At 41.1% G+C, this 20,919-nt stretch overlaps 1 protein-coding gene across 1 annotated transcript in view; it reads left to right on the forward strand.

The window, feature by feature from the left end:
- The first annotated feature begins 711 nt into the window (after positions 1-711).
- Pdzrn4 (PDZ domain containing ring finger 4) overlaps positions 712-20,919 on the forward strand; it is a 327,296-nt gene continuing 307,088 nt past the window's right edge. The window contains exons 1-3 of the mRNA XM_090324214.1: positions 712-840; positions 3,428-3,514; positions 6,453-6,560. Coding sequence (XP_090180340.1) covers positions 787-840; positions 3,428-3,514; positions 6,453-6,560 — 249 coding nt within the window. The 5' untranslated portion in view covers positions 712-786. The remainder of the gene's footprint in view (positions 841-3,427; positions 3,515-6,452; positions 6,561-20,919) is intronic.

The raw sequence follows: 20,919 nt of genomic DNA on the forward strand, positions 1-20,919 counted from the left end.
CCTCCACCCCCCTGGGCTGCTTGCGGTGGAGCCCAGCCTTGGGGGTTCAGTGAGAGAGGCCTGGGCCTGGGTACCCCAAGGGGGTGACAGCGCAGTCGGCTGACCTGAAAATGCACGTATTTCAAACTTCGTGATCTTTTTTCAACAGAAGATCTTTTTGAGGCTGGGTGAGGACGACGCCACTCAGTAAATAAATACATAAATAAATAAACAAGGAGACAGCCGACCCCTGGCCACCGCTCCACCAGGCATCCCCCGGCCGGCCCGGGAGGGAGCTGGCACCGCGTGGCCGGGGCTGCAGGTGTCGTCCACGCGCGTCCTCACGGGGAGCGGGGCGGGGAAACTTCAAACTCAACCTGGGCACCCGCCCCCAGAGGCCCCGCGGCATCCCCGCGCTGTCCGGGCTCCGCGCCCGCCCCATCGCCCCCGCCCCTTCTCTGGCCCTCACCCTTCCTGACGCGGGCTCGGCGGGCGCAGGCCAGCCAGGTGCTGGAGCGAGCCCAGCGCGCGCCGGGCGGGCGGGCGCGCCTCCCGCGCCAGCTGCCTGCGGCCCGGGCCGCTGCACCGCCGCTGCACCGTGCCCACGCCAGCCACACTGGGCGCGGCGGCTCCGCCACCTCGTCCCGCAGCTGCACAACCACCCGGGACGGCGGCGGGGCCGGCGGCGGCGGCCTCGCCCCGTGGGTGTCCTGGCTTGGAGGAAGTGGGAATAGAGGCTGAGGCTGCGGGCTAGGCAGGGCGAGTGCGCACCCCAGCCCGCAGGCTCCCGAGAAGTTTGCGCCATCCATGGCTCACAGCCGCAACTTGGCCGCCGCCGGGGCCCCCGGGGGCCGGGGCCGGGTGAGTCGGGGCAGGGGGGACCGTGAAGCAGGCATTGGAGGGGGGAGGCAGGAGGGAGAGAGATCCTTCTGGAAGCATCTCAAGCTTCCAAGAGGCTGGAGATGGCCGCACTGCCCAGGCCCCTGTGGCCAGCCCGTCTTTCGTCCTCTCCGGGTATTCCTGTTCCCCGCTTTTCTGCTTACCCCAGGATCGGAAAGGGTTACAGGTAATCCCGACTTTTCCCTGGAGAAGTCGGAGTTAGGGAAACACTCGGTTTTTTTTGTTTGTTTTGTTTGTCATCCAGACTCTTGGTCCTCGCCTTTCAGTCTCCTGCCCACTATCTCTACCTTTGGTCGGCCAGATTTTGTTCTGTACCCCTGGCCTGTGCCTAAAGCAAAAGCCTAGAAGGGCTGGTATTCACGAGGAACTGATCATCCATCAACTATTGACGTTTGTTTGGTGCCAGTCCTGGGGCTTGAACTCAGAGCCTGGGCGCAGATCCCTTGGCGTTTTTCACTTAAGATTGGTGCTCTACCATTTGAGCCACAGCTTCACTTTGGGCATTCTTCTTTCTCTCTCATGAACTTTCCTGCTCAGGATGGCTTCCCATCATCATCTTCAGATCTCAGCCTCCTGAGTAAGCTAGGATTGCTGACCGCTGTACGCCTCCACACCTGACCCCAGTTCTTGACTGAACACTGTGCCTGGGGGAGAGGGGAGGAGGGGACAAACCTAGGGGTTGTGGGACTTCAGGGTTTCCCCGAAACGACCTTTCCCTGCCTCTCAGTGTCTCCTCTCCTGGCGACGTGGGGTGTTGCGCATGACTTGATAGCCACACAGGCCCCTTGGGTCCTGCACCCCACGCAGCTGCGTTTCCCTTTTTTGTCAAAGCTGCTGGGTCTGAGCTGCTGTCTGCTTTCAGAGGGAATAAACACTCCCCCTGACCCCCCGCAGCACCCCACGTGAAGCAGCTTGTTTATAGAGCTGTGACTTCTCTTCTGGGAGCCTTCCCTACAGTGTTTGACATTGTTGGTTGCTGCCTTGGTGAGCAGGGATTTAACAGGAATCTCACTCCATTCAAGGAGCTGTTTTTCTGTCTTCAACGCTTCTGGAGAAAAGGTGGGGGTTGTACATTCAGGGCTGGGGTTCAGGGCTTCCATCTGCCTGCCTCCGGGCACTGAGTGAGGGCATTTCTGTCCCCCTTCCTGCCAAAGATCTCTTAAAGGGTAAGCGGCTAAAAATGTATCTCTCTGGATAAAGGCAGGATTTGATGCCACATTGCCTCCCTAGCCTGTTAACGTGCAGGTAAATAAAATTGTTCCTCAAGGGAGAAGATCCAGAAAGGAGGTCCGAATTGCCTATCTAGTTTTCAGAGTTCTAGGGAAAGGTGGAAAGGAGAAGAATGAGGAGGATCGGAATAACGGGGAAAGTTCAGCAATACGTCAAAGTGTGCATCTGAGAAGCAAGGGATAACTGTGTGAAGGCAGATGAATTAACAGAAGGAGCAGCTTGCTGCGCCTCGGAAATGCTGGCCACCACCAGGAGGGGGCGCTGTGTGCACCGCCTGGCAGGGCGGATGCAAAGGAGAAAAGTGGCCAACTAATTAGCTGACAATGGTCAGATACCTAATTTCCTAAGTTAATATCTTAAACCGTGTAGGAAACACGTCCGTTCACACAACGGTTTCATTTTACATTTAGATTGGACTATACTAATATATAACTATAATTTCTATGAATCTGTCATCGAGCCCCCAGGAAGGACTTGCCTGTGACTTTTGATAGAAAATAGTCATTGCTTTTCTTTAAGGCGCCACTAATTGTGCTGTTACTTAATGAGGATGGTCAGAACCTAACAGGTCCTGCATTACAGAAGCAATTGGAACATTAGTGGTGAACTTTGTAAATTGCTCAGTAAAATCCAGAGATTAAAAAAAGTATCTTTGACTTTCTAAAGTGATAACTTCGCATAAATATTTCTAAGATTTCCCCTGACAATTTGTTGTACTTTTTTATGAAAGGAAAAAAATTCCAATTAAACCTGAAGTCTGTTTTAAAGCAAGGTTGCTAGAATTAGGTGTAATATTAGATATAACTACAGCAATAAAATACAAAGCCCTTGAAACTGTGTGTGTTTGTGTGTGTGTGAGAGAGAGAGACAGAGGTTGAGAGGAAAGGGAGGGAGAGACAGAGTCTTAAACTCGGGATCTCACACTCTAACTTGGCGTTTTCACTCAGGCTCCTGCTCTACCTACTGGAGCCACTGCTCCATTTATGGCTTTTTGTGTGTGTGTATGGTTAATTGGAGGGAAGAGTCTCAGAGGCTTTTCTGCTCTGGCTGGCTTCAAACACCAGCCCTCAGATCTCAGCCTCTTGAGAGCCAGGGTTACAGATGTGAACCACTGGCACCTGACCCATTTAACATTTAAAAAAATTTTCCCTCACATGAATAGTTTTCCTTCACAAACACACGTTCAAAACAGATTTTTGAAGGAATTGAATAGACAAGTACAAGGTTTTTTCAAATGTTATCTATAAGTAAAAATGGTTATCATTGTGTTCCCTTTTTTTTGTATTTTTCTCCTGATCATTTTAATCCTTTCTTCCAGGACACAGAGCAGAAGTCACTCACCATTGTGTTAGAAAGAGAACGGAACACCTTGGGATTCAATATTATAGGAGGTCAACCAAATAAGGTAACGCCTTGCTGCTAAGTTTTGGTCCGGATAGTGATCACCTATTTTATCCTTGTATTTGGTATGTTGCCAGAAAAATCTAGCAGCCCAGAATTGCTTTGTCTGTGTCTGAAACACCTCTATATCTTGAAAAGATTACTTACAAAGTAATCAAAGCTGTTATTTGTGGACATGAGGTTAGAAAAATAAGCAGCTTCTTTAGCCTTTAAAATGATGCTATGATCAAATAGCCAAATTCTCTAATGCCTACCCTGATAAAAATTGAGGAACAATAGTTTAGTTCTCCTAGCTACAGTCATAAACCACTAAGAGTACATGTTCATATTTTATGAATATTTTATAGTCTCACTGGAAGATTTTTAAATAAACTGACTTAATAGTAACATGCATAGACAATTCCTATTTGAGAATAGTAGGTAAGTATTTTGCCTGCTGGAACTTCCTATGCACTAAATGTTCAAGTTTTAGATATTCAGTATACATATTAGGAAGTTAACAGTATATATTGAAGAGCTGAAATAACAGAAAATTGTATTCAAAATGATTAGCTTCAAAATGAAGCTCCTTATTAATGGAAGTTAACTTGAAATATTTTGGGCTTCTCAAAGCTGTGCCTTTATTTAATGGAATGAATATAATGAATAATTTCTACATTTCTCCAACTGTTTTCAGAATGTGTTCTGTAAATTTCTATATGCTCCTTGCCAAATTATTTTATATCTTTCAAATCTTGCATCAACTTAATTATTACCATGACTGGAAAAAAAGATACAAAAATCTTGCTAAGGGCCAATGAGTCATACCAGTCATTCTAGCTACTTGCGAGGCTGATATCTGAAAATGCCAACCTGGGCAGGAAAGTCCATTTCTTATCTGCAATTAACCAGTAAAATGCCAGCAAAAAGCTGTGGTAGAGCAGAAGCCTTGAACTCAAAAGCTCAGGAATAGCACCCAGGACCTGAATTCAAGCCCCAGGACAGTTGCCTGCACACAAAGTAAATCACAGTTATTCACTTTGCCAGTAAACTGCTACAACCTGTTTGTGGTGTGTACAGATCAGCCTCTCCCAAGGAAGTGTGGGCTGTGGCCCGAGGTTAAGTTTGGGACAGGCTATGGTGACTGGCCTTCCTCTAAATGTCCACCAGGCAGCTAGCAAATCCAGAGCCCAGGGTAGTAAGCTACTTCTGAAGCTGTCTCCACTGTGTGTGAAAAGACAAATGTCTTCTCACCAGTTCACATTATCTTTTTTTCCTCCCTAAGGGGCAATTTAATTCATGCAGTGTAGATTGACATTTAGATCATTGGACCTGCTTAACAGCCATTTCTTAAAGACTCTTAAATTTCATGTTCTTAATTTAATTTGGGCCAATTAAGGAGACATTTTAGGGTCAATTTTATTTAACCTGTCACAAACTGACATTTTAAAAGTGTATAACATTATATAAAATGTAATATATAAACTCTACTGTAATTATGTGAACTGTATAATATGCAAACTTTATATTTAGTTTTTGTTTATATTATATTGCCTTGTATAATATATACTTGGTTTAGTATTAGTATATATAGTTCTAGTCTAATATTAACTTATATAATGTCTAGTGTATATTTAATATATATTTATATAATCATGTATATGATAATAGGTATGTTAAAATAGTGTATATTATATATACATATATAATGTATTTACATATACACTATACATAATGTATAAAATTAATATAATGCACATGAAAACTATATAATATTATAATAGATACTGAGCTGAATGCTGGTGGCTCATGCTTGGAATCCTAGCTACTCAGGATATTGAGACCTGAGGATTGCAATTTGAAGCCTGCCCAAATGGAAAAGCCCTTGAGACTCCATCTCTAAAATAACCAGCAAAACGCTGGGCCACAGGCATGGCTGAGGTGGTAGAGCACCAGCTGAGTAAACAAGTTGAGCAGGGGTGAGGTTCTGAATTGAGACACACCCTAGTATCTGAGAAAGAAGGAAAGAAAAAAAATTGAACATTTTTCGTAAATAAATTTTAGAAATGGATACTTATAATTGGCTACCATCCTGTCTGTATAAAATGGCTCCATGTTTGAACTTTACAATCACTGGCACATTGAATGCGGGTAGGTGTGCAAATCAGGTTCAAATGGTTTCTTTGCTATGTAGATTTGGTCTTCTTGGACTTCATACTTGGACACACTCTTAATCTTAGTCTATAGATATGATTAGAGCTATGTTTCTAAACGTGATACAGTGTGAAATGGAGCTATCTTTTCAAAAGTATGACCACTTTTTAAATCCATTGAATAATAGGGATTGAATATACTTTCTCATTCTTTGAACTTGCTACAGCACTGGCCTTGGGATTTTTTTTTCTCATTCAGGTGCTAAGGGCCTGAACTCAGGGCCTGGGTATTGTCCCTTAGCTTTTATTGCTCAAGGTTGGTGGCACATGAGGCCATGCCTTCGCTTCAGGCTTTGTTTTGGTGTTTAATTAGACATAAGAATATCACAGATTTTCATGCCTGATCCTATTGGCTTTGAACCATGGTCCTCAGATCTCAGCCTCATGGCTAGCTAGGATTATAGGCGTGAGCCACTGGTACCACCATGGTTGATTTAAAAACAGAACTTAGGAACAACTTGATTTCATCTTGCCTGTGCCTTTCCCCAAGAGCTTTTTATGTACACTCAAAATGTAAAGAAAATACATACTTCTGTCAGACACTGGTTTGTCCATTGGAGCTGCCATCTTGATTAATGACCCACTGGTGTTAAGTCGGTTAAAAGTCTGGGCCAAATTCCCAGAAAAAAGAGTTACATGTGTCAAGAGTATTGACCATATTGGCATTTAGAAAAGAATCCTTTATAATATGTAAAAGTTTGAGCTCATTATGCTTTCTTTCTGCTTATGATTTCTTTTTTATTTCAACAGAAAAATCAAGAAGAATCAGCAGCTGAGGGAATTTATGTTTCAAAAATTTTGGCAAATGGACCTGCCGACCGAGCAGATGGCCTGGAGGTTCATGATAAAATCATTAAGGTAAGAGCACATATGTATAGGAAATATGTGGTGCATTTAAAATTGCCACTGTGCCGCTTCTCATGGGATGGTCGTTCAAATGGATAGCCAGCAGACATTGCTTTTTCTAGTCTCTCATTAAAAAACAAAGATATAAAACTCTACAATGTTTTTTTTTTATCAGCTGTTAAGAGATTGAGAAAAACACAAACCCCCCAAACTTTCAAAAGTTAATGAATGTCTGAGTTTTACTAATTTTGCTCATGAAATCTGAAGATGCCTGGGTGATTGTGAAGGAATTAGTGGCAATTTGAAAAAGAGTGGTCAATCTCTGTGCAAGAACGTGTTGATAAGGAAAAATGAAAAGGCTTTAAGGAAATTGGAGGATGAGTATGCCTTGTGTAGAATCTGGAATTATTTGTCCATTGCAGGAGCATTCTTGTTCTCCAAATGTGAAGAGCTGGTGGGAGTCCTTCCTTTCCTTTGGTGTACATTGTGGCTGTGGTGTTGTATTTGGGGTAATAAAACCTGCAGTGATATACCAATGTTGTTTTGTGATAATGAAGTCTAAGTTGCTGCCATCTTCTTTCTTTTTTTTTTCCTTGAACATTTTGTCAACTGGTTATTTTTATTTTTGGTGCTACTGGTAGTGTCCAGGTACTGCTATCAGTGCATTTATTTCTGGTGTATATCAGCAAATGTGTGAAAGAATTAGGAAGGTTTGACTTCCCTGAATTTTTGGAAAACTCTTTTGTATGTTGTTGGGGGGGAGAGTGTGTGTGTGCATGTGTGCACGTGCATGTGCGTACTGCCACTGGAGCTTGAACTCTGCGCCTCGTGGTTGCCCTTGGCTTTTGTGCTCAAGGTTGGTGCTTTATCAACTGAACGACAGCTACACTGTGGTCTTTTTCATGGTGAATTGGGAATAAGAGTCTTGCAAATTTTTCTGCCTGGGCTGGCTTTGGACTGAGAGCCTCAGATCTCAGCCTCCTGGGAAGCTGGGATTACAGGCGTGAGCCACTGGCACTGGTGGAAGATGTCTTTTTACTCTGGATGTTATAATTCTTAGTATTTGATTCCTGTATGTCTGCATGGGATGTTGAGATGGCTACTGGTTTTCTTTAGTGCACTTGAGACCGAGTTTTTGGGTTAAATTCACTATTTGTGTGCCCTACACAAAGCTGAATTTTGGCTATCTGTACAAGGATATGAAGAATGTAGAAGTTAAAGGAGAGTTTTGTCTTAGAAGAAAATGAACAGTGTTCAGAAATTAGGCTAAATGAAAAAATAGTGTATACTTTTTGTTTTCAAAATCTAAAAAGATCTTTCATTAAGAGTTTTCTGCCATCAGTTGTATCGCCAAGGAAGTCCAGCTCATCTTTCCTGCCGCCATCAGTGTGTTATGACAACTCTGGAGCAGAGAGTTCCTAAACTTAGACGTTCTCCACTCACCTCATGCTTGTGCAGAATGGTTTAGTGGGCTACTCAATTCCAGTAAGATTTTCTTCATCTCCTGTCTTTAAAATGCTTAGTTTTTCCACCTAACAGAAGATGAATGTCTACACTTGATAACATTAGATTCAAAAGTATCTGAACTCTCCAAAATAATATACATATTATATAATACATTTTATTTCCATTCCATATATAACTTATGTGTAAGTGTATTATCCATATGGCATATTATACATGTTATATACACACACACTCTTGTATGTTTGTGGGTAGTATGTATATATGTGTCTGTATACATGACAGAAGGATGTTTTGGGCATTTTAAAAATAAGTTATTCTACTGTGTTATACTTGTTGCTGTACAAAGAAGAAAGGATTTTTCCTTGGTAATGGCATACAACAGTTAGAATCAAAACTCAGTGATTTGGGCAGACTGGCAGTTTAGCTCAGTGGCACAGTTTGCTTCATATGTGTGAGGCAGTGGATTTGATCCCAGGACTGAAGAACTCATGAACCAAGTAATTGTTAATTATTAAAATGCACAAAACTCCATGACTTTATTATAAAGAGGTCAATAGAGGGTGATCATCCAGAGGACTCTTGAACTGACAGGTTAAGTTGAAACCATTTGTACAACTACTTAAAGATAATTTATTATAAAGAGGACAATAGAAGGGTGATCATCCAGAGGACTCTTGAACTGACAGGTTAAGTTGAAACCATTTGTACAACTACTTAAAGATAATTTAAAAAGTAAAATGGAAAACAAATGAGAAAAAAAACAGACCCTTGTAAGATAAAGAGCAAAAACAATCAATTGTGGAAACCAAAGTAGAATTTTGAACTGGCTGCAGTACTTTTATTCACTTTAATTTGCATATATTAGCAATTAATGACAAGAGCTTGAACCCTATATTATTAGTACTGATTTCAAACTGCGTCTTCTCCTGGGTACACTGATAATCAACTTACATATGTGTATACCTCTCATGGTTGTTGTGGTTTATAAAAGATCAGTGTGACATGTTTGTGATCAGGAAGTGAAGAAGAAAAATTGGGAATCTTTCTAGACTGTCTTCTTGTTACTTAGGATGAAATGTTTTCAGGAAAAGTTACTATAGATCTCTCCTATTTAGTTGCTCAATAATGCCGTGAGCTTTTGCAGTGATTAATTATTTTGTGTAACCTTTATTTTTGTTCAGGCAAGTCTCGTGTGCTTACTTATATACCAGCAAAAGATAGAAATAGTTAATACTTGCTCATTATTTTTTGTCTGTCCGTCTGGTACCAATCAACACTAAACAATAGATAGCAAATGGGGAATGATAATAAATGTATGGATTAACTGAGAAATTATGCAGAACCAGAAAAATAGATGTTTAAAAATTTTTTAAGTGTCTTTTCTCTTAAATTTTGCTGATTCACTAATGGAACAAACTTGTTATGATTTCATTGCACTTTTGAGTTTCAAATAGCTATATTAGTTGAATCGTGGTGCTGCATAAATTTGCTAGAAGTATCAAGCACAAATAGTTGATATATTATGGAAGATAGTAACTACCACAATGTGATACATAACTGAATATTTTGAGATAAAACTAGAAACTCTTAAGAGTTTATTGTTTACTTATATTAAGATGTGCTCAAGTGGTTGAGCACCAGTCTAATAAGCAGGCTGAGTGAGTACACAAACTCCTGAGTTCAAACCCTGATACCAGAAAGTTATATTAATTCAAGAATTATGTCATACTGAGATTTGGAATCCTTAAGTCAATACTACTAAATATAGTTTTTACCTCAATATGGAGTTACCATCTAATCACATATTTTATAGGGTCTCGAAACCTAATGTGGTATGAGGGGTAGAGTTAGGGCCCTGTCCTCAAGGAGACCTGGCTGGAATTTCAGTCCTACATCTTAAATCTGTGTGTATTGACCAATCCGTCCACACATATAGACTGTATAGAACAAATCCCTAACAAGGGCAAATTTTACAAGTCATGACTGTGAACCTAATGCATCTCTTTCAGCTTGTGCATGAAGTATGTTTTCTATAGGATAGTGAAAATGAGGAAGAGAATTTCTTTCCTTCTCCTTCCTTTCTGGAAAAAAAAACCAGGTTACCCACTGCCAGTGATGTGTCATTTCCATTTCTCTTGGTTGTGTGGGGAAGGAGGGTAGTGAGGTGGGGGGGTGATCATGGGACTTGAACTCTGGGTCTGGGTCCTTGAGCTCTTCAGCTTAAAGCTAGCTAGTGCTCTACCACTTGAGCCACAGTTCCACTTGAAGTTTTCTGGTGGTTAATTGGAAATAAGAGTCTCACAGGCTTTCCTGTGCAGCCTGGCTTGAAACTACAATCCTCAGATCTCAGCCTCCTGAGTAGCTAGGATTACAGGCATGAGCCACCATCACCCGGCTTCATTCCCTTTTTAGCTTGTGGATTTTAACAGACCATCTGGAGATTGAGAGGAGAAGAGCTGTCGGGGATCTTTGTGTTCTTAATGATCGATTGCATTCCTTCATATGCACACCACTGGGCTCCATGTTTGAAAGGAGAGTACCATAATGGCTGTCCATTGCTCCTGGGGCCTTGTGGACTGCTGAGTGATACCTGCACAAGGCAGTGTGAGTCTTCCTGGGAAGCTTGGTGTGGGCATGAATGGGTCCAGAGGAAATAAAGCATATAATGAAGGGCCTTGTCTTTGCAGATTGACACTGAGGGTGTATTCTAGTTTTCTTCTCAGGGTCATTCAAGCTTACTTGTCTTGAGATGTTTATGGAATCTGTGGTACCAAGAGACCATGAGGCTTTGCAGAAAAGGCACAGGCTTTAAACAAAATCTTGGCATATAATTTCCTTCTCCATTTCTTGCCTATAAATATTTTCCAGAGATCCTGGTGTTGGCATGTGTGTTTTGTGTTCCCCAGTGGGTTCATGTATTGGAAGCTTGCTCACCATAATAGCAGTGTCTAAGGGCAAAGTTCCCTGAGGAGAAGTCGGTATCCAATCAGAACATTGGAAAGGTCCTGCAATTAGAAATGAGTGCTAGACGGCCTGGAGCCTGGCATTTACCTTCTGAACTTGACATGTGTAGAAGTATTCTCTTCCTGTTTCTAGACAGGGGCTCTTCCAAGCAAAATCCAGTTCTTCCTGTCTTAGGATTCAGCAAGCCCTCCATGAGAGTGCATTTGGCACCTGTTGTTTTTAAAAATAAGTAAAAAAGGCAATTTGTGTGGCCTGGATGCAGTGGCTCATGCCTGTAATCCTAGCTACTTAGAAGGCTGAGATCTGAGGATCACGTTTCAAAGCCAGCCGGGGCTCTAAAGAATGTGACTCATCATCAATTAACCATTAGAAAATGGGAAGTAGGGCTGTGGCTCAAGTGATAGGGTGGTAGCCTTGAGCTGAAGAGCCCAGGGATAGGCCCAGAGTTCAAGCCCAGTGACCAAAAAAAAAAAAAATGCAGGATAGGAGTTTGGCCTAGTGGTAGAGTGCTTGCCTAGCATTCACAAAGGCCGGGTTCAATTCCTCAGTACCACATACACAGAAAAGCTGGCAGTGGTGCTGTAGGTCAAGTGGTAGAGCTCTAACCCTGAGAAAACCCAAGGACAGTGCGCAGGCCCTGCGTTCAAGCCCCAAGACTGGCAAAAAAAAAATCATTAAAAAAAAAGTTTTTGCCTAGTGCACATCATGCAGCTCAGTGGAGAAGGCAACATTTTTCTTTCATCCTCCTTCCCATCCATTGTGTTCAAATCATTGTGTGATCTGCTGAATGAAGTTCACGTGGGTGATCTACAGGTCAACCTAATGATCAATGAAATCCATCTGGCTTTAATACAAGCACATATTCCCACACTTTTTGGGCCATGGTTTGCTCATATAGTTATTATAGAAAGAGAAACTCCCACGTAGGTGTTTAAGCTTTTGTTTTTCCCAGATCTAAATATGGCCAAGCACACAGATAGACGGTAATACCAACGCTGTGCTTTGGGTGATTTTGTTTCTGAATCAGTCACATACACACACCATGATCTTGTCAGAGAGATGGATTTATTTTTCCACTAATCTAATAGAATACCTATGCCTTTTACATATGGAAAACTTGACAGTACTGTTTATCAGCACAGATGAATTATATATATATAATGTAAGATTATACTTATTAATAAGATCCAATATATTTCCATACATCAAATGTGTGTCATATTCATCTGCCCCTCCCCCATTCTGGACTCCTCATTGGCCCCAGCATCCTGCCCACACTGCTTTAATCAGCATTCGACTTTCAGATTTACCCTTTTTAAAATTTCCACTCTGGAGCTTCCACATACAAGAGACAACATGTGTTTGTCTCTTTATGTCTGGCCTATTGCAGTTGACGTGCAGTCTTCTAGTCCCACCCATTTGACTTTAAATGACAAGATTGCATTATTTAAGGTTGACTAATAATCCATTCAGTGTGTGTATACAAACATAGATGGATGGATGGATTGATGATGATACATAGAGAGAAGATAGACTGATATGTTGTTATATTAGTGAAATGGATGAATGGATAGAAAATGGATGGATAAATGGATAAAGATGGACAGGCAAATAGGTATACATGTGGATCGGTGAATGCATGGATGAGTGGATGGATGAGGGAATGGTGGATGAATGGTGGATGGATGGGTGGATGATGGATGAATAGATAGATGGAAGATAAATGGATAGATGACTGATAGATTGACAGGTAGAAAAATAGGATGATAGACCCCACTACATTTTGTTTATCTATTTAACCTGTTTGTCAAGCATTTAGGGTGATGACTATTTGAGTTGTAAATAGTTCTTTGATAAGCATGGGCATGCAGGCATCTCTGATGTGGACTGAGATGTGGGCTAGCTGTATCAGATAGCAGTTGTTGAGGACACACAATAGATGGGCTGTTCTGAAGGATAGTCCCATCAACACTGTCAGAGTTCCTTTGTCTCCACATCCTTACCAGCATTTGTAATTACTCTTTTTTTATTTCAGTCATTTGAACTGAAGTAAAATGATACCTAATTTTAGTTTGGTTTGCATTTACCTGACAACTTATGATATTGAACCTTTCTTCATATACTTGTTGTCCATTGATATTTTTTCTTTTGAGAAGTATGTTTTAGATCATTTTCCTGTTTTTTTTTTCCTCCTGTGTTATTGTAGTTACTTGGTTAGCAGGGTACTGGCACTGGGATTTGAACTCAGGGCCTGAGAACTGTTCCTGAGCTTTTTCATTCAAGCTTAGCACTCCGCCACTTGAGTCACAGCTCCACTTTTGAGCTTTAGGTGATTAATTGTAGATAAGTCTCATGGACTTTTCTGTCCAGGCTGGCTTTGAACCATGATCTCAGATCCAGCCTCTTGAATAACTAGAATCAGAGTAGTACCAGCACCTGGCTTAGTTTTTGTGTATTTATTGGGTTGTTTGTATTTTCAGTTAAATTTTGAGCTCCTTGTGTGTCTTTTCATGTTAACTTCTATCAGATGACTAGATAGCAAAATTTTCTCCTATTCTGTAGGCTTTCTCTTCACTCTGCTGATAGTTTCCTCGGTTGTGCAGACATTTTTTTCAGTATGCTGTTATCATATTTGTCATTCTTTGGGTTTTTTGGTTTGTTTTTGGTTTTGTTTTTTTGCCAGTCCTGGGGCTTGAACTCAGGGCCTGGACACTGTTCCTGAGCTTCTTTTTGCTCAAGGCTTGCACTCCACCACTTGAACCATAGTACCACTTCAGCTTTTTCTATGAGTTACTGAGGAATCAAACTCAGGGTTTCCTGCATGCTAGGCAAGCATTCTACCACTAGGCCATATTCCCAGCCACATTTGTCAAGAATTATCTGTTCTTGGGAATTTTTTGTACTTTGGTTTTTCTGTGTTTTAGAGTTCTATACACTAAGTCACGGTCTGTGCCAATATCTTAGACTGTATCCTTAAATTATCTTCTAGTTGTGTCAAGTTTCATGTCTTACCATAAGATCTTAACCAATTTAACCAATTTTGAGTTGTGTGTCCATGTGTGTCTGTGTCCGTGCGTGTGTGTGTCCATATGTGTGTGTCCGTGTGTCCATGTGTCCATGTCCTGGGGCTTGAACTCAGGGTCTGGATGCTTCCCCTGAGCTTTTGTGCTCAAGCTCCTTCCATCTGTTTGCTCATTAACGAAAGAGACTCTCATGGACTTTTTCTACTGGTATTATCTTCAAACTGAGATCTGAGGATTATGGACAAAAGCCAGACCCAGCAGAAAAATCAATCCAATTATCTATCAAATTACCAGAAGTAGAAACATTGTTCAAGTGGTAGAGCCTCGAGCAAGAAAAGCTGAGGGAGAATGCTAGGTCCTGAGTTCAAGCTCCACTACTAATATCTTGTGAGAACTGTCAGTGAGAACACAAGTGAAACTCAAGGCAATTCCCTTATTTTTCTAAAAGTGGAAACTGTCTAGGTTTTTTGTTTATTATGAGCCTTCTGTCCATCCACAGCATAGACTATGGTGAGCCTTTACTCTTGCAGAAAGTCACCTAAGTATTATGAAGAAGGACTGGCATAATTGTTTCTCAAATTTTAGGGTATAAAAATGTAATTCACAGAGCTTATCACACAAATCTGGGACTTCTAAAATGAAGTAAACAGAATAATAAATGATGTTGGTAGTTTCTAACAAGCGATTATTTTAGTAGATCTTAGGGTTTGACTCAAAAATTAGCATTTTTAATACATACCTCAAGAACTGCCATCTGTGCTTGCTGTGCTCTCATTTTAGAAACTCCTTTTAAGTCTTTACATAATCCAGGCTTAGATGGAGGCGGCCAGTAAACAATTTCTATTTTTTCTAAGGGATTCTTTAACACTAGGAGATCTTTTAAAATTAAAAAGAATTGTAGACCCCACTTCTTGCAATCCCAGCCACTTAGACAGAGGATGGCGACAGGGTCATAGTTTGAGACTAGCCCAGGCCAAAAGATCAAGACTCAGTCTCAACAAATAAGCTGTCTGTGTTTTGTAGGGCTCACTTGTAATATCCAGGCAAGCCCTAGGGGGAAAACTCATCTGAAACTTTTCTGAAATATTACTAAAGCCAAAAAATTAAAAAGGGTTAAGGTGGAAACTTACCTACCAAGCAGAAGGCCATGAATTCAAGTCCTGTCCCTTCGACAAATCAAATGAAAAAACCCATACAAGAGTGTGTTCCTGATGGTAGAAATCCCAGCCAGGTAACAGATGAGAGGGAAAACAAATTCATCATTCCTCATAACAATCTTCTCTTTGTCTCCACTGAGAACCATGGCCTCCATTATAAATAGTTAGCAAGTTATTTTCAAAAGTTCATTTCTACTAATCAGTAAGGCACCATTTCCATGGTCCCAATACAATTAGGACTAGTAATTATTGGAACACCTAGAACATAGGAAATAATTGCTCTAGAAACTCGGGGAGAAATAATAAGTAATTAAAAATGTTCTTTAGAAATGTCAAAATTTTGTGGTAGAACTAGGAAATACCAGCAGCCATATGCACATTATTATATAACCAGTGCCATTTATAAAAATAGAAAAGTGCTGCAGTGGGAGTTGTTTAAATGAAAAAAAAAGGGGGAGAGTGGGGATTGGCTTTAAGGTAATAGCCGAGAATTCCATCAAGACCTCTAAGATGGGTAAGGATTTGAAAGGATTTCAGGACGCTGTTTCACAGAGTTTGTTTTTAGCACAAGGCAGAAATCATGTCTTCACTGTATGTTAGATACAAGGTTTTGAGATTTGAAACTAGGAAAAACTTTGGGTATATTCTGTTTTGTCTTATTTTTTTATTATGCCAAATCTAAGGCTTGAAGTTGAGTTCATGCTTTTGCTTTGTTGTTGTTCATTAATTTTTGCATAAGGCTAGTAGTGCTGTACCACTCGAGCCATAGTTTCACTTCTGGCTTTTAGCTGTTAACTGGAAATAAGAGTCTCATAATCTTTCCTGCCTGTCTTGGCTTTGGACTTTGATCCTCAGATCTCAGCCTTCTGAGTAGCTAGACATGCAAGAATGAGACACCAAAATGTGGCTCTAGTACTTTGTACTGTGTGTGTATGTATGTGTGTGTGTGTGTCCGTGCCCGTGCGCATGGGTGTATGTGAATACATGTGCATGTGCTTTAACTCTGAAAAGTTACTGCTTGAACTGACAAAACAAAAGGTATTGCTATAAGAAATGTCAGTCACGGAGATTAAAATAATATGGAACCAGCCAGTCACCGGTGGCTTACCTCTGTAATTCTAACTACTCAGGAGGCTGAGATCTGAGGATTATGGTTCACAGCCAGTCTGGGCAGGAAAAGTCCATGAGACGCTTATCTTTAATAAAAGAGAAGTTCCAGAAATGGAACTGTATCTCAAGTGGAACCAATTCCCCTTGACTAAGAGAAGCTCAGGGATGGCCCTAGGCCCAGTTCAATCTCATGACCAGCATGCACACACAATAAAAAGTAATATGGAACCAGAATGATTGAACTCTATCTACTTCTAACCATTTTCAGAAGTCATCCTAGGCCAGAGGAGACGCTGTCTTGCATTCTTCCATCAGATAGACAATGGTGACCATTCATGGCTAAGTCACCATTTATGTCATTCCAATTATCAAAAGACAAAAATTCATGTGCATCTCTTTTCAATGAAGGTTAATTTTAATGAAGCTTTGGGGCAAAAGTCAGACTTACAGGCTGCAGAATGATTCAGTATGGCTCTGAGAATTTGTGAGCATTCTAGAAAGTTCACAATAGCAATATTATAGGAATAGTATGTTTAACGTGGATGTACTATTAAAGAATTTTGAAAGGCCTTTTATTGAAAGAGGAGACCCACACGGTGGGTGAAAGCGTTCAGTGAAGAGGAAGGGTGACTCAGGAGAATTTTTTCTTCCAAAATAAAAAGCTACCTTTGTTTAAGATACGTTGTACTTGGGGACCTGTGACACCAGGACTTGTCTGAGTCATTGTCAAGCATAAGCATGGATTTTTTTTCAACAAGAAAACCATCTCCAGCGTCCTTTGAGTAACTGAACAGCTATAGATCTTAAACTATTTCACCAAGCCATCTTTCAGTTAATGGTATATAAAATAAAATGAGAGTATTTTTGCACTCGGTAGAGACTGTTTAATATAAGTAAACTCTGTCAATGAAGAAAATGCCATAGTTTAGATTTGTGTGTGTGTGTGTGTGTGTGTGTGTGTGTGTGTGTGTGTGTGTGTGTGTGTGTGTGTTGGGGGTTTTTAGCACTCTTTGCCTCCTGACCAGCAGGAAGGGCACAGAGAACACGCCCCGACTAAGATGAGACCGAGAAAGGATAGGGCCGGCTGGCTGCCTTCACCCAGCCCTCCCTCTCCAGAGGGAAGACAAAGATGCGCCAGGGAGAATGTCACAGCAGACTCATTTAATGGCAAAAGACCAGGGGCTAACCCTAAGAAGCAGGATTGTCTATTAGCATAAAAGTAGGCAGGACAGGGGGAGGTAGGTGCGGTCAGAGAGGGCAGTGGGGCCAATCCATGGGTTCCAGGTAGCCTTATTTTACATCACAAATCACAGCCAAACCTCCCAACCAGGAGACAGGCAGGTTGGATCTCCAAAACCAGGAAGTGAGCACTGGGCCATGAGGTAGGCCTTTTACCCTTGATGTGATGTGCCCCACGTGTGTGTGTGTGTATGTGTGTATGTGTATGTATATATGCATACATGTGCATGCATGCTGGTACTAGGGCTTAATATCCAGGACCTAGGTGCCATATAGTTTTACTCAAGATGGGTGCTCCACTACTTGAGCCACACCTCCACTTGTGGCTTTCGATGATTGATTGAGGTAAGAGTCTCACAGACTTTTCTGCCAAGACTAACTTCAAGCCTTGATCCTCAGATCTCAGCCTCCAGATACATTTCCTGGGACAACTGTCAGAAGCATGGCAAACTATTACCCATGTTACTAGAAGTTTCTTTTCCCTAGTCATCTTAGATAGGTCAGCAATGTCCTATGCATTTCTCATTAAAAAGTTAGCTTCCTTGGGCTGGGTGCTGGTAGCTCATGTCTGTCACCCAAGCTACTTAAGAGGCTGAGATCTGAGGATCGCAGTTTGAAGCCAGCTCAGCAGGAGACACTTTTCCAACAAACTACTCAGAAGCAAGAAGTGGCACTGTGGCTCAAATGGTAGAGCACTAGCCTTGAGCAAAAGAAGCTTAGGGGGAGTTCCTAGGACCAGCCAAAAAAAAAATCCCACAAAAACCCCAAAAGACAGCCACTTTGGAAGTGAGGGTGAACAAATTCAGTCATTATATTCAGTGAACACTGTGAGAATTAAGGGAAGGGATAGAAGCAGGGAGGGAACAGGGAAAACAATGGAGGGCTGACTGACCTTGAGCAAGAAGCATTGTTCTCATTACCCGATACCTGCAATTGTAATCTCTTCTTATTAATAAAATTTTAGAAGAATTAGTCCATGAGCTCAGGATAATCCAACTGTACATTTTTGAAAAGGTATAATGACTTTTTTTTTCTTTAAAAGTTGAAACTGGGTACCAGCGCCTCAGATCTGAAATCCTAGCTACTCTTGAGGATGAGATCTGAGGATCTCAGTTCAAAGCCAGCCTGTACAGGAAAGGCCTGTGAAACTCTTATAACTAAACAGTAAAATACCAGTGGTAAAGTACTAGCCTTGAGCAAAAACTTCTTGTAGACAGTGCTGAAGGCCCCAGTGAAACCCCAAGACCAGCACAACAACAACAAAGAATTGAGAGGCGTAGAGATTTCCCCAACACTCTGTAACTGGTTGTTGCCAGAGGTAGTTGGGGACCTGATAATTTAACAGTAGTCCAACCTTCTCTTTTTCTTAACTCAACAGTAGTCAAATCTTCCTCTTTTTTCTAGGGGCTAGAATTCAGAAATCTGCTCTTAAATACATCCATATGTGTATGCATATTTTGTTGCTTTAAATTTTTCCCAAAACTGTAAAGTGTTGTATGGAGGGGTTGTAGTTATAGAAGTCAGGTAAAGAGTACATTTCTCCTGGGATAATTCCTCCCTTCCATGCTTTTTATCATATTTTATTGTTAGGATAATGTATAGAGGGGTTAGTTTATATTCATTAGGTAATGGGTACATAACTTTTTTTTTTTCTCCATACTCTCAATAGGCTTTTTTTATTCTTGGCTGGTGCTCTATCACTTGAGCCACCAAATCTTTAGTCTAACATTTTGCTGGTTAACGGAGACAAGTCATTGGGATTTGTCTTCCCAGTCCAATTTTGAACTGAGATTCTCAGATCTCACCCTCCTAAGTAGTTAGGATTATAGGCGTGAATCAACAGTGCCACAACCAGTTATTTTATTTGTTTTCTGGGTTTTTTTTGTTTTTTGTTTTTTGTTTTTTTTTGCATTTTTTATTGTAATTAGTAAAAGGGTTACATGATATTTGCCAGATAGAAGGTGCATTAATTCACGTACATTGATACCCTTTCACATGTCTTGGTTGGGTACATAACTTTTTAAACCATGATACCCCTTCTCATGTTTTTGGTCCCCTTTCCCACTTCCCCTCCCCTCCCAATCATCTTGTTTTCCCTCCTCCTTATTTCAAATAAACCAGTCAGATACAGTAACCACATGAGATTAACCTTAAGGGAAAATAAAAGAGAAAAAAGATAACTTCACATAGTACTTAAGAACAATAATCACAAAGATTAAACTTGTTGTTTTCATACCTTAGAGTTCATTTTATTTAGCCTTATCCTATATGACCATATGTATCTCAGTTTGAGCTACTGTGATCCTCTTCTAGGAGAGTCCTAGAAATGTACTAATTATTAGAAATGAAGGAAACCATGGAGCTTCCTTTGAGTCTGGATTACTTGACTTAATAGGATTTTTTCCAAGTCTTTCCGTTTCCTTACAAATGAGGCGATGCAATGAGATTGTAGGAATGGAGGAAGAGCATGGACTATGGATCTTACCCACACTTGACTTTCAGCCCCTTTCATTATCATTGCTTGGGTCCACGCAGTCTAATAACACTGAATATGAATGGGCTTGGACAAAGAATTACTAGGAAGGTGCATCTTCTGTTCAAATACAAAATCAAAGTCACAACAGTGCATACTAGAGGACCATTGTGAGGTCAAGACTGTCACTTGACCAAATTATACTTACTTCTGTTTCCCTCCATTGGCCCGTGGCCCCAAAATTCATTGTTACTAAAGTGCAGGCTCTTGTTAATAGGAACAGCAAATCTGGGTGCTGGTGGTTTACATCTGTAAGTCCTAGCTATGCAGCAGTCTGACATCTGAGGATGGAGGTTCAACGCCCAGGCAGGAAAATCCATGAGACTCTTACCTCCAAATAATGCGAGAAGTGAAGTCATGTCTTAAGTGGTTCAGTTCAGTATTAGTCTTGAGCAAAAAGCTCAGGGACAGCACTCCGGCCCTGAGCTCAAGCCCTGGACTGTCCTATGAGTTCTCTCTCTCACCCTCTTCCACCCTCCTCCTCCACCCTCTCTCTCTCTCACACATACACATGAAAGTGTAGTGTAGCTGAATGGCAGGATACATATACCCTCTGTTCCATCTTTAGAAATGATAGAGTCTAGGTCAAGTATTTTCCATCTATGTCAGTAGATTTGGAAGATCATCTTTTCAGAAGTTATTTTTTAAAGATAATATTTTCATTATTTTAGGTGATGATGATCAGGTTGGTTTTTCTCTTCAGTACCTGTTTTTCTTTGCAGTAATCATATATGTGGTCATTCTTTTGGATTAGCACATCTAATCCCTTTCAGCCTAGAGGCAGGAAAATCTGTCTTTCAGCCATATTAAAGAAATGACAAGGTTCTTTTTGACTGGTCTCTGAGCTGTCTAATTCTACTGGGAGAAGATTAGTTTAC

Source organism: Megascapheus bottae, chromosome 2, assembly GCF_031878675.1.
Source record: "Megascapheus bottae isolate mThoBot1 chromosome 2, mThoBot2.hap1, whole genome shotgun sequence".
Classification (NCBI taxonomy): domain Eukaryota; kingdom Metazoa; phylum Chordata; class Mammalia; order Rodentia; family Geomyidae; genus Megascapheus; species Megascapheus bottae.